Below are 13,896 nucleotides of genomic sequence, written 5' to 3'. Positions count from 1 at the left end.
GAGGAGACTGCAGACTTCGATGACTCGACAAGAATGGTGATTGGACAAGGAACAGTGGCAGCATGGCCTGTAAAGCTATATCCCGACCATGTGTAACGAGATGCTGTAGAGACCACGAGGGGGAAAAGAAGGATGTTTTGTCTGTGGCAGTTTCGATGAGTGTGTGGATGGGCTCATGCAGGTTTGCGACGGTCGATCGCATGTGTTGTGGTTGGCATGATGCAAACAAAGGCTCGAAGCGTCTGGCGGCGTCTCCACCACCATCCGACGCCTGCGCCCCATATTAATATTATTACCAAGTCCAGTGGTCCAACACAACGCCACCCCTACCCTTCGAATTACCATCTTTCCCCATTGTCGATCCCCTCGCTTCTTAGCCATGAAATCTTGTTTCCAACTCCTAGAATTTGGGGTTTTGCGGAGTCCAGACTGGCTACTCCCTTAAAAAACACGTAGATGTGAATCTCTGAACATGCTAAATCATTTCCGGTGCATCTATCAAAAAGGGTATCGAAGCAATAGTCCAAAAATGCACACTGTAAAACACTGGGACGACCAAGACACCTCTACTCACTCGCAGTTTGTGCCCGCCCTTCATATGCTTGACATTCACATCATGGTTCTCATCGTGGTGCCCAATTCCCCCGCCTCACCGGTCCTTCTTAGGTTCCTCATCTTCTGTTGTCGGAGTCATTCGTTCATCATCAGCCATGTCCCAGCTGCTTTCCGTCCCGGTTTCTGCTCCTTCGCTTTCACGCTTCCTTCCTCTTTCCCGCATGGCCCCACGGATGCGCTTGCTGACTTCATCATGGTCCAACGTGGTCAATCTTAAGCTGGTGGCCGAGGTAAGTGCTCCACCGGCAGAACTGCTCCTGCTGCGGCTCTTGGGTGTCGTAGGCCGCGACGCAAAGAAGCCAAATCCGCCAATGTTGTGGAAGGCTTCATTCGAGGGCAGAAACCCAAAGGGCAACATCGACCTCGAACCAGGTGACTCGCCGGTACGATCTTCGAAAGCACCAGAAGTGGGTGTCGTAGGCTCGGTTGTTTCGATTCTCGGCTCCTCGGGCATCTTTTTGTACCTAGATTGGTACGCTCCTTCTCTGTATGCATCTGGCACAATCCGCGCAGCATCAAAGTCGGGGAAAACCTCGGGTCCCAATTCATTGATCACCTTGGTTACCTTCTCGGACAAGGCCTGGCGGCGCCGTTGCAGCTTCGCAAATCGGCTAGAGGAGCGTGGGTTGAGCGCCACAAAGAGTGGCGGTAACGACTTGACCACATCCATGCCTATTTCTCCTATCCTCAGAGCAGCAAAGGTGATGAGGATACACAAAATCAGAAAAACAACAGCAAAAAGCCAGATGGGAACAAAGTCGGGTACGTATGAGCGGGCCACCATCCACCACGGGACCCTGTGGGTATAGTACCCATCGCGCCGATTGTAAACCAGCCATAGGGAAACAATAATGGTATAGTAGGCGTACAGTGCGGGAGCAAATGCCATTGCCACGAGCAGTTTCCATGTGGTGATAACATCTCGACCCTGCAGTTTCACTGTCGATGCCGCAAGAGCTTCTCTGGATTTCTTATACGATATGACTTTGGTGGTAACAAAGACAGGCCAAAACATGGCCAGCCCGGGAAGAGTGCCAATGCCTAGGAAGAAAAGCTCTCCGAGTCGATAGATCAACGTTCCAAGAATGTGCCACCACGGATGTTTGGCGGGGTTACCCCATTCCACTTGATGATCTCGGAGACCAAGGGCGCGAAGTTGACGATTGTATTCAAGGACGTCTTTTTTCAGTTGGACAACGCGCGGGTCATCCTTGTATGTCGTGTACCCTTTCACTAGACGCCGGTTCAACTCCACCACCAACGGCAGAGGGAGTTTCTTCCCTAGCGGATTGTAAAGTCGGCGAGCCGCTTGCACAAGCATCAGGGTGTCATAATCCGGGCTCGATTGTGTTACAGCCACTAAACCCTGGAACACTGTTTCCAGCAGTGAGCCGACCGCGTTTCTCCGGTCGCCTGCCTTATATGCTTCGACTTGGTCGGGATGAACCTCGATAGGATGTCCGAACTCAATGACAGCCCTCGATCGGAATTTGTGGGCGTGAAAATAGTTCATACCGATTGGGATAATCTTGACACCACATCCAGGATGTTGGGCTTCGGCACCCAGGGCCATGATCGCCACACCTGCTTTCAGAGGTAGGAGGTCGGGCCGGTCATGACTGCCGCCTTCCGGGAAGATGCCAATACAGCCACCAGCGTCGAGCTCGTCGAATACTGCATTGTAGACCTTGGTTTGATCCACATACGGAGCAACTTTGAATGAGCAGCCGCGGGATTCAATCTGTTGTTCATTTGTAGTATCCCCACCAACGGTGCCATTGCCGGTCAAGGACTCCAAAGCCTCTGGCGACTTAAAGGGCTTTTTGAGACGAAGTTCGGTCGGGGAGATGATCTCTGCGATTTCCGTGCTGGGGGTCTGGCCTCTCACTTTTGGAAGGACTATCAACCCGCCAACCTCAAAATCGCCATTCGTAAAGTCGGTGCCAACACCTTGAATTAAGGTAGGATCGTTATCTTGGTCGGGGAGGAATATCTTGCCCTTTGCTGGCTTGACTTTGTCGAGAGCCCGGCCAACAGGGATGGCCCCTATCGCTGCTGAGAGAGTCCCAATGAATTTGCGTTTCGTTGATTTTTCAGCAATTAAATATGAAATCCTTCTCTTGGCCTCGTGTTTGAGAATCCGCATCAGAATCAGAGAGTCGACAAACTATGGGGTGTTAGTACAGTGGCCAGGCACGAAGTGTGTATATGGCATACCTGATTAGCATGTGGTGCTGCCACAAGGATGACAGGTCCTGTTTTTGGGACTTTCCATGCTCCTCTGGGATGGACTTCCCGAAAGAAGAGATCTATCAGAACTGAGAGTGCCCATAGAACCAAGTCATAAAGCCATGGTTTTTGCAGCTGGTTGCCCTTCTTCTTGCCTCGCCCGCGCGGGGCAGCCTTGGGGGCAGCCTCCTTGGACGATGGTGCCTGAGACGGCATAGCCCAGCTCTTTCCGAGGACACAATCGAGGAAGGAGACGGAAGGGGCACAGAGAGTTTGCCTGAGTAGGACTCAACGACAGGTTCCGTCGAACGGAGGAAGGGCGAGTCGGCCCATACACAGGAATGCAGGTCGATTGGGGATCCGAGGACGTTGTATGAGGTAGAGTCAAACCGAGAGACAAGATGGAAGAGGCAGGTGTCAAGAAGGAGAGAAGAGAAGAAGGTACAGGAGTCAACAAAGAAGAGCCATTACACTATTGACACTGGAAGTCACCTGGGGAGAAGAGGTGGAGGTGGAGGCGGGAAAAGGCCAGATGTTGTTGAGGTTTTTTGTTGTATGGTAAGTGTTGAGGAAACTGCGTGGGGTGAGAAGCTGCGAGAAACAGGACTCGGACTGGGGATTGGGAATGAAGTCACCGGTGATTGTTTTGGGCGATGATGCCTAATTCTGGTTGGCTGGCACTCTAACTAAAAAGCGCGATCCCCGATCCCTAGGCGCGTCCCGGGGGAAAGGACCCAAGCACTTAGGTTCTTAGGCATTAGGCTGTACTTCCTCTCCAGGCTCTCATCCGCCTATCGCTCACCCCCACTTATGTTCAGCCAGAGCCAACCAACGCCTATAAGGGGCGGTAGGGGAACAGGCGGGGTCACTAAAGCTCCATTGACAAACTGCAGAGTGCTCAATCTGAATGGTTGGCCAACACCAGACACTAATATTTGTATCTACCTCGTACAAGTACAACAATCCCAGAGGCCTCACCGCTGTCCTTGGTTCTTGGATATCTCTTGGTTCCTATATCTGGAAACCTATTCCTCCATTATACGTCCCAGCTGTTTATCTCAGGTCATCTCTCGTCTACAAATACGGCACAAAGTAACCTCATCCTCCCTCAATGTTCGTTTCGATCGTCACCTCCTGGTCATTCCTGGCGGCGTTGGGTCTTGTAGAAGTCAACACCCCTCTCCTCACCCATTTTCGCGCATCTTTCGCACGGATTTTGACAAGCCTTCATCCGCTCGATGGCCTTCTGGGCTTCCTCCTCGATGCGTCTCATGCGCTCTCGCAGATGAAAGTCACGATCCTTCCACCGAGACTCCCACAGATCCTCGACTTGATGTCGGGCCTTTTCCAGCATGACCTCTATGTTCCCTTCCAAGTTACTCAACCGTTTCTTGAGGTCGTCAATGATGAAGTCTTTGGCCCGTAGCTGCTGTCTCAAAACGATGTCTTTTTCGTTGAGTTTCTCCTGAAGTTCCGCCAACTGTTTGTCCTTGATGAGGAGTGCCTTGCGATGCGAAGAGTCCAATTTCCGCATCATCCGCGCGTAGTGCAGGGAAATATCATTCTCGTTGTCCATCGGTAGAGGTGTATTGCTTTCGTCCGACGTCTCGCTCACGTCGAGAGGCATTGGTCCACTGGCTGATGACTCGCCGTCTCTGCGAGTACTGGTAATCTGGGTCGTGGCTGCTCTGGTAGGGAAATGGAACATTCCACGTGCGTCTCTATCTATATAATCTGGGGAGCGTGGTACACCATTGTCAGACATGTCACCAAAGGTTGCGCCAGCGGACCGGATTTGCAGTGGACGTCCTCCCCATGAGTTGGCACGCTGTCGATATAATTGAGGGCGATGACTGGCCCACACAATCTCACCCGACGTGATAAGTCGAGGCAAGCGTTCCCGGTATGCCCTCATTGGAGACGACTTTGGCGTCAGATCGTCTCTGTCGAGCATCAGATCTTCTGAAACCACCCTTCTTCTGCTATAATCTGGATTCCGACCAGACTGAGTTCCAGGGTCCTCTCCATTGACCAGGCTTTGGTCAAACTCACTAACAGGAGTAGACGTGCTCTCGCTGATGACGAGCGTGGCCGAGGACGAGCGGTGAGTAAGCTGATCATGTCGCACGGGTGATGGTATTTCAATAGGTGTCGGATCCAACAGATTGGCTCGGACAACAGCATCTTGATCGATGGCTTGGAATGCTGACCTCGGAGTAACGGCCCCATCCCCCTCCAAGTCCTCTTCCTCGACATCTTGAACACTTGCTTCGATTCGACTGTCTAAGCTCATAACATCGCTTGTTCGCTCTCTTTGGAAGCGCAACGTTTCGCCTGGCCCGGTGTACGGAGGGGGTGCATCAGCCGTGATTTTGGAGCCATCCCGACTAATTCGAAAATACTGGCCGCCGACATTGATGTCAATGCTGCGCGCATCTTCTTGCAATGTCGTTGTGGTGAACTTGGACTGGGTGGAGATAATGGACGAGGCTCGACTGTGTCGATTCACTCGTGCGTTGCTCATTTCTCGCGCCCAAGAGGGTATGCCCTGTATGGGTGTTGCGTCATGATCATTACCCGGGGAGATTGCTGTTAATGGGGGCACCTGATCATCCGCCTCTCCCGAAGATTTTGGATGATCCTGGGTCGATACATTGGACACTCCCCTAAGAGATGGAATGGCACTTGCGAACCGAAACATAGCTTGAGATGCTATGTTATGGCCGTTGATCTGCGAGAGTGAGGCTTGAATTCATTTGTTATTCAAAATCATGTCACTGATCGCGCTAGCAGGGGGACAGTCAGCGGGCGAGGGTCTTGTGGTCATTTCTGCGGGCTGTAAAAGGACACCATTGCGCGCGCGATAGTCAGGGCCTTGAAAGACAAAGTGTCCGAAAAGCGGGTGTCTCGTTTCAAACAGTGAGGATGACAGACTTGACGAGAACGAGGAACTGGATGTGGGTGGACAGGTGCTTGATTAAAACAAGCGGGTTGGAGGCCAGGCTGCCTCGAAAAAAACCCTGCACAGCCTCAGCATCAGCCTCAGCCTTGGCCGAACTCGGTAAAAGGCTGCAAGGCTGCCAAGCTGCTCACAAACAAACACCGATTACACCCGGGGTTGTTTCCTGCGCGGTGACCGAAGAAGTCATTCTCATCAATCATCATCGAGTAGGCTGCCACATTGAAAATAAAACAGGACAACTTACATGAAAGCCGGCAATATACAAAGGAGCTTGACGCTGGCCGGATGGGCGGAAACCATTTCCAGTCCCCCCAAGCGGAGTATCGGGTCTTTACCTAGATGAATGTACTCTGTACGTGCTCGGGACGTGCCTCGTACCGGGCAGAATCGGCAAATGACAGACAAGCCGACCTCAATCACACTTCGATTCCGTCGATTTAGGACAATGTTACAAGAAAGACTGAGCCACCCATCCCATCCTTTCGTAGCCAGCCTCGTGAGTTGTGTCTTGCGACATGTCATCTCTAACATACATGGTACATCGAGCCTGATTTCTAAGCTATCACGGTCAAAAACAACAACAGACGGCCTCCCCTTTGCATTGGTGCATCTTAACATCATACATACATGGCGCTAATCTTGCGAGCAACAAGGAAACGTGAGCATGGTTTTGTTCTTTTTTCGCATCGATGCGGCATTCTTTCTGGGTACGAGAGTCTCCCGGACCTTTCCCTCCATCACTCTTCAGCTCCACACTCAAAGTCGATCACGGGGAATCCTCTCAACGGTAAAAGTCTTGTCGCACCTGATCTCGTTGAGTGTCGAGTCATATCGCATAGAGTTGGTCGAATCCGCATCGCCGTGTGCACTGTCACTGTGGACGCCGTGACTGCCGAGGTCACCCTCAGTGGTGGTGACGATGGACTTGCTGATTGGGTATGTGTCCATATCATAGTCCAAGTCTTTCGCGTCGAACTGACTGCGGTGGTGTCTGCTGGGCTCATTCCAGTACGATGTCTGCTTTTGCGGCTCGGTGGTGCGGGAATTGGTGGGTTTGGTGGCCGGCCGGCTCGTGAGTCTCTGGATGATGGGGAACATCTCCTTAAGGAACACCCAGATTCCGGGCAGAGTCGTCACGTAGATGGACACGGAGGCTTCGCGGAAGTACCAGTTCATGTAGACGTAGGAGATCAGTGAGGGGACCAGGCAGTAGATGGCCCTCAGGATGGCGGCCACGATCACGAAGCCGCCCATGCCGAAGATGATGCCGAGAATCAACTTTTGCTGGAGCGAAAGTCGGGCGGACAAGACTGGTGGGATACCCATCAGCATGATGAGGATATCGGTCGAGATGTTGAAGACGGCGTTGACAATCTGATAGTATTGGTAGCTAGAGCATTGCGCTTTTTGGCGGGTTATGTCAGCATTGTGAAGGGTTTTTAACATGAAAAGAACACGAGAGAAACTCACAATTTTCAGCCGGCACGGCCCAATACTGAGAAAGGGGACGGCAGATGGTAAAGAGGGCAAGTTCATCTCCCACAAAAGCGATACAAACCCAGATCACGACCCCCCAGAGCAATCGTCGCTGTCGTGTCTTGTCGATCAACTTGGCATACAGAACCAGCATGGCTAGGTGTGTCCCTGTCAGCACGCAATGTCCACTTCACGATCGCCCTGGACAATAGGTGGCCTGAAAGGGAAGGGATCAGCCCTTTGAACTCACCAGCCTTCATGCTCCAGATTGTGAGTAGTTCTGCATGTTCAGACACAAAAACCCATTTGCTCCCTCTGACGCGCCCTTCCTTGATCTCTGGCGTGAGCGCAGCCTCCTCCTCAGGTGTCATCAAATTGGATCCTGGTCCTTCTAGCATTTGGTTGAAAGCCACCACAAGCAGCGTATAGGCAATAAAACCGAAGCCAATGAGGGCGTCGTCGACTTCAAGGTGCTTGATGCCCACCCGCTTGATCCTCCCGATCCTGTACATGGCACGTTAGAAGGGTCTTCTCATGAACAGTGGCCGCAAGGCCTTGTTGGTACGGACTGTCGCAAGACCACCAGGAATGCGCCCACGCCATATAAACTCCATGATTCCGGGACGAAGCCGGGATTGGGATTCGTCGACATGAATGCTGTCTTCCGATGAACTGCTCAGGCAGAGGCAACGTTGAGAGGTTGGTGATGGCAGTCGATGTGAGCAGAGAAAGATGGAGAGTTCACTGCGCAGACGGGGTTCGTGGGTCCTCTCATGTTTGAATAGATAATACGAGTGGTGTACGAGATACAAGTAACTTTCTGGGGTCTCTTGGGTGTCCAGCGCCGAAGCGGCCGAGAGATAACAGTCTCAAAAGGGACGTTGCAATATCCCCTCTAGCTCAGACAGCATGTGGAGTGTCGTTCAAAACCTAGTTGCCGAACCCACAAGAAACGGTGGAAAATGAGAAAAGGGGGTGGACAATGACTCGGTTCTCCCACTTTTCACACCATATCAACCAATGCTGGGCATGTAACGAGGTATTTGTCTGTTTCGGGATGTGCGCTGCCGGGAGCCTTAAAGGCTAAAGCTGCGGTACCTGAAGCATACTCGGAGGGGCAGGTTGGCATGGCTGGGCAGGAGGTTGTTGCACTAGTTCAATCGCTGAAGCGTTGGGAATTGGAACCTGGTCAGGGCTTCAAGGACCCTGTCTTCGCCACTTGCCACATGGTAGGTCTGTATCGAGCGACGTGCCATGTTCAGGTACGCGATCTCGCCAGATTCCATCAGAGGGGGGCCTCAACGGCCGTGCTGGGGTGTACCAGGGAGTTCCAGTGGCTCGCGTACAGGTAGTACCTTACCAGGCTTACCAACAAGTACAAGGACATGTACTTTACGTGAAGGAGAGAAACAAGTGAGACCCATAACCGCCTGATTGAGGGGTCGGTGCAATCGACTGAATAGGTTACACTCATGATAGCTGGGTTGCAGAGCATGATTCCATTGACACATGGTTTGCTCACGGAAGGAGAGGGGTGGAGGCTTTAAGTGGGAGACAAGAAAAATTTGAAGCGGCTAGCGCGGAAAATCCCCATCGCGTCTTGGCATTCTCCGCCGCGTCAAACCAGAGGGAGAAGCAGTTCCTGGCTTGGCGGGAGGAAAATCAAGGTTCCTGTCCAATCACATGATCCGGCCGAGGAGAACGAACCCTGTCCGGACCTCCACCACCGACCCAGTCACTTAAGAATCCATTTGTGGCGAGACCAGCTGTACTGCTGCGTACTTGTATTGTGAACGGAGAACAACTTCGAAGCGACATTGTGGAGAAAGACACTATCCAAAGGTCACCAATCTGCCTTCATTGGTAGGGGTCTAGCTTTTCTCCACGCTTTTCATGTACCTACACGAAGTCTAGTCTTACCTGCCCTCTTCATTATCTCTCTTCACTTATGTCAATTCCGCTCTGCTCCTCTTGTCCCCTTTCTAGTTCTTCACTTCCTCGTGCCCGGCGCTGATCCCCAAGATGGCCGACAAGAACGAAAACCCGGAGCTCGCGACAGAGTCAGAAGCTTCCGAGTCGGGGGGAAATTTCATCAACGCCTCTGGCCATGCCCAAGAATTGTCGCGAAACTTCAGTCTTGTTTCCCTCGCCGGTGTCGGCCTTGTCGTGGGCAATGTATGGCCAGCCATCGGAGGCTCGATATTGGTCGCTATCTTCAACGGCGGCCCACCCGGTGTGTGCGCCTCTTCTGGGAGCTCACGAAGCATGGCTAACAGGAAGCACAGGCGTGCTGTACGAGTTCCTCGTCGTCTCCGTCTTCTACTGGATCGTGGCAGCATGCATCGCTGAACTTGCGTCTGCCATTCCATCTTCCGCCGGCGTCTATCATTGGGCCTCAGTCACTCCGGGAAAGCGATGGGGCCGCGTTGTAGGTTTCTTCGCTGGATGGTGGAACTGTCTCGCCTGGATTCTGGGTGCTGCGTCCATGACATCAATTTTTGTGAGTGTTACCAAAGATGGAGAATAGATTGTGTTATTTGCTAACTGAAATGTCGCTCAGTCAAATACAGTCGTTCAGATGTGAGGAGGTCTCGAGTCGGGGATTGTCATCGACATGCTAACAAGCAGCAGGTATGCCCTGAAGCATCCGGATTTCGTTTCTCAGCCATGGCATGTCTTCGTTACCTATGTGATCGTTACCTGGATCGCATGCCCAATAGTATGCTTCTTCAACACGGCCATGCCGCATCTGAATAATGTGGGCATTTTCTTCGTCCTCGCTGGTTTCTTGATCACCATCATCGTGGTGTGAGTACAATCTTTCTCTGACAAACCTTATGAGAGGGGACTACTAACACTTTCCAGGACTGTCATGCCAGGCCAGGACGGTCGACCCGGCCATGCGTCTTCGTCCTTTGTTTGGACCGAATGGACTGCCGACATTGGGTATCCTAATGGGGTGAGTTTTGCCACCTCTCAAAGCAGCGGCAGAGGGATCTTTTCAACCATTCAGCTTACTAACCGAGGCTGGGTTTTAGTTCGTATTTGTTGCAGGTATGCTCAACGGAGCATTTAGCGTGGGAACCCCAGACACTACAAGGTCAGGAACTGTCTGAGAAAGAGAGATCGTGCGACAACAAGTGCTAACGCCCGAGTCAAGTCATCTTGCGGAAGAAATCCCCTACCCTCAACGGAACGTCCCTATCGCTATTGCATGCCAGATGAGCATCGGCTTCATCACCGGCTTCTCCTATCTGATTGCTATCCTGTACGCGATCAACGACTACGATGCTCTCTTCGACTCCCCATACCCGATCGCTGAGATCTACCGACAAGCCACCGGTTCGGCCAACGGCGCCATTGGCCTCCTTACACTCGTCCTGATCTGCATCGGCATCTGCGTGTGTGGACTCTACATTACGTGCGGTCGGACTCTATGGGCACTTTCGCGAGATGGGGCGACGCCCTTCCCCAAGATCCTAGGCACGGTATCCCAGAGACTGGGTATGCCATTCAATTCGACGATCGTGTCCGCCATCTTGGTCACGATCCTCGGAGCCATCTATGTCGGCAGCACCACCGCCTTCAACGCCTTTGTCGGATCTTTCGTCCTGCTTTCAAGTTCCTGTAAGTCGCACTCTCCTTCCACCACAGCACTCTCTCCACCACGAGATGGCGCTCCTAGCTAGCTAGGCTGAACTTGGAATGACCACCCCTTTTCCCCCTTCTCAAAAACCCCTCGCATATCGGCTGCACTGTTCGATGCTAATATCAGATTTCTCCTCCTAATAGCCTACATTGCTGCGATCTTGCCCCATCTCCTGACCAAACGGCGCAACATCCAAGTCTACGGGCCCTTCCACCTCAAAGGCGCCCTGGGCTTCGTCTTCAACTTCATCGCCTGCGCCTACATGATGGTCTGGTTCGTCATCTACTGCTTCCCGTACTACCTCCCGACCGACGCCCAGACCATGAACTACGCCTGCCTGATCTGGGGTGGATTCACCATCTTCGTCGCCGCGTGGTGGTTCCTGGGCGCCCGCAAGGGATACCAGGGCCCGCCCATGATCACCGACGGCGGCAAGGTCCATGTGGCCGACACGCTGAAGAAGGTGGACCTTCAGGCCGTGAGGAACAACAGCCTCAAGGGTGCGTAAAAAAAAGGCAGCCAGAAAATATTTTGGATCTTTTGCGCCTTTGCATCACCAAAAACGTCCTCCGAGATTTGGGCTGGGGTTGGGAATGATCCTCGTATTTTTGGGTTTCCGGCCTCTTTGCCTCGCGCATCTTGGTTGCTTGATTCTCAAAGCGATCTGACCTTCTGGACAGGACCCACAGATTGAAGTTTTAATTTTTTCTGATAGAATATAGAACACTACCTATTTACTTGGCCCGACAAAATTCAATGGTTGTATTTCTACCCAGGCAATGATATCCTGAGGTGTTTAGAGAGATCAAATAAGGGAAAGTGTCACAGATCTGGAACTCTTCTTTTTGACTCGATGAACAGCGATTTAGATCAACCTGCAGATCCTGTACGGCCCGATGCGTTGTTGAAGCGTTTTGGGGGCGTGGTCGTAGGGATCAGGGATTGGGTCTCCCGTCACGTGTACTTGGTCGCTACGCCGAGATTCCCCGTGTACCCGCCGCAGCGAAAGATTACTACTACTATTGCGATTCAGATGCTACCGTACTGTGATAGTGGCCAAGATGTCCGAACTAGACCCTTATATGGACCCTCCTGCCTGCTGCTTCTCGCCTTGTGATTCTGTGCCGAAGTTGCATACATAGACTTCCGAATTCAACGCGGCCTCATTCCGCAAGTACTGCAAGCAAGCAAGAAACTGCCTCTCATTGCCAACTCGGATCCGATTTTTCACCATCAGACAGTCTCCGTCCTTGAGACCGACCCCTGACTCATCCATGAGGAGATCGACCAGTTTGGCCCAGGATGGGTTTCCGGTAAATCGATCCATGATATCACGTATGGCGATGATGTCCTGACGCTGGGGTTCGTTCGGGCGTAGCACATGCAAGACCATTTCGGTGGTTGAGAGTGAGTCGCCGACTGGATAGCTGTTGTAAGGGCTCCAGGGCAGTTCCTCATCTGGGGACGAAACATCCACCACTGGGATCGGTTGAAGCGATGCTGTTGTTGCATGTACTTCACCATCCCGCACGACGGATTTGATTGACGTAGTGGCCATCTCCAAGGTTGCGGACACGCCATGCGGTCTTTCGTCAAGATCCATCAGACCTGAGATGGACACGCCAGCCGTTGAATCTGGAGGAACAGGCCGTCGGAGACCGAGACGATGGGTAAGTTCATGTTTCGCTGTCGATTCCATGGATTTGCTTAGGTCAGCCACAATAGCCTTGTACTGTCTGTAGACAGTCGGATTGGCTGCAGGCGGAGGCCTCCAGGTGAGGTAGAGCTTCTGGTGGCAAGACGCAATGTTAAATGATTGCGGATGCCTTGCGAGAAACAGCTGGCACAGAAAACATGATTTCTTGCTAACCCCGATGAAGCGAAAGAGCGGCCTCCTATAGGGGTCGTTATCGTAGAAATTGACGAGCTGCATCTCAGCATGAACAGGCAGCTGCAAATTGCAAGTCTTTCGGAAATGGACTTCAGGGTCTCTAGCCCCCCAGAACTGAGCCAGGCGGGAGACATAGTGCTTCGCCTCCTGGTCACTGGCAAGTCTTCGAAGCACGCTCGTCAAGGGCATCTCTTCCCCCACACATTTGAATGTGCTTTTCGGAGGGGCGATGGTAGGTTCCACAAGCATCGGATTGAATAGAGTCGGAAACTCGGATGCAAACGCGAGCAAGACCGTGGAGGCAATCGCATACCGTCCAAGCTTGAGGATTGCGCAGACCCATCGAGGCAAGTTGGTGGGGAACAATGCTCTGAGGCACGTTAGGTAAGTTCGCCGAGCCTCCACAGCCCATTGAACATGACGGACAAGATCTTCAGGAGTAGATTCCGAAGGTAGATCTCGTATCGTGAAGACGTGTGCAATCCATTTCGGGAAGCTTAATGCGTGGTCGATTTCTAGAAACGCAGGTGTTGCACTGAAACTCTCGACCAAGTCCTTCACATCGTTACCAACGCTGCGAATATCTTTCAGGTAGGACCGTATTCTGACAGCATCGAGGCTCGTGATTCGGGTCAAGACCTCCTGTTCCGTATCGGATGCGACATACTCTGCGAAAGAGAGCTACAATAAATCGGTGGTTGGGTTGACGTAGTGGTGCTACTCACCTCCGCTGGCAATGCCATTCAGAATAGCCACCAATTCTCGCAACTCGTCAAGTGTGGACTGTGAGACGCCCTGGTTACTTGCAATGCGGACTATCGTTCCTTCCGGATGACCCTCCTCCAAACAAGCCGCGGAGACGGTATCACCATCTTTCTTCCGTGCGCAGATAAGGGCAAAAGAATCGAGAAACTTGCGCTTCAGAAGTCGCTCCCGATTCTGCTCAAGTGTGCTCGAGTCCTGATCGAGGCCATATGCTGTTGGTTCGCCACGGACAGGATCGAGTAAGTGGAGGAGGGCCGCAGCCTGAATGAAGCGACTTTGAGTGTTTCCGGTGATCTCGTGAATCGGCAT

General features: G+C 52.4%; 5 protein-coding genes across 5 annotated transcripts; 1 reads left to right on the top strand and 4 right to left on the bottom strand.

Moving 5' to 3' along the window:
• Positions 1-649: 649 nt before the first annotated feature.
• On the bottom strand, positions 650-3,060 carry AYO21_07538 (hypothetical protein; the record flags this gene model as incomplete). The annotated part of the gene is made up of 2 exons (XM_022657492.1): positions 650-2,782; positions 2,833-3,060. 2 exons carry the CDS (start codon positions 3,058-3,060, stop codon positions 650-652), a joined length of 2,361 nt encoding a protein of 786 aa, XP_022510157.1.
• Positions 3,061-3,982: 922 nt separating this feature from the next.
• On the bottom strand, positions 3,983-5,368 carry AYO21_07537 (hypothetical protein; the record flags this gene model as incomplete). The annotated part of the gene is made up of 1 exon (XM_022657491.1): positions 3,983-5,368. One exon carries the CDS (start codon positions 5,366-5,368, stop codon positions 3,983-3,985), a length of 1,386 nt encoding a protein of 461 aa, XP_022510156.1.
• A 1,194-nt stretch (positions 5,369-6,562) lies between these two features.
• AYO21_07536 (hypothetical protein) lies at positions 6,563-7,934 on the bottom strand (the record flags this gene model as incomplete). The annotated part of the gene is made up of 4 exons (XM_022657490.1): positions 6,563-7,209; positions 7,277-7,450; positions 7,533-7,786; positions 7,852-7,934. 4 exons carry the CDS (start codon positions 7,932-7,934, stop codon positions 6,563-6,565), a joined length of 1,158 nt encoding a protein of 385 aa, XP_022510155.1.
• A 1,370-nt stretch (positions 7,935-9,304) lies between these two features.
• On the top strand, positions 9,305-11,439 carry AYO21_07535 (hypothetical protein; the record flags this gene model as incomplete). Its single annotated transcript, XM_022657489.1, has 7 exons — positions 9,305-9,515; positions 9,568-9,782; positions 9,843-9,862; positions 9,914-10,090; positions 10,148-10,241; positions 10,504-10,909; positions 11,075-11,439. The coding sequence occupies 7 exons, from the start codon at positions 9,305-9,307 to the stop codon at positions 11,437-11,439; spliced, it is 1,488 nt and encodes a 495-aa protein (XP_022510154.1).
• Positions 11,440-12,009: 570 nt separating this feature from the next.
• Positions 12,010-13,896, bottom strand: AYO21_07534 (hypothetical protein; the record flags this gene model as incomplete). Its single annotated transcript, XM_022657488.1, has 2 exons — positions 12,010-13,490; positions 13,548-13,896. The coding sequence occupies 2 exons, from the start codon at positions 13,894-13,896 to the stop codon at positions 12,010-12,012; spliced, it is 1,830 nt and encodes a 609-aa protein (XP_022510153.1).

This window comes from Fonsecaea monophora, assembly GCF_001642475.1.
Source record: "Fonsecaea monophora strain CBS 269.37 chromosome Unknown Scaff59, whole genome shotgun sequence".
In the NCBI taxonomy this organism is placed as follows: Eukaryota; Fungi; Ascomycota; class Eurotiomycetes; order Chaetothyriales; family Herpotrichiellaceae; genus Fonsecaea; species Fonsecaea monophora.
Note: the sequence above shows the minus strand (reverse complement) of the source record. Positions and strands in the feature narration are given on the sequence as shown.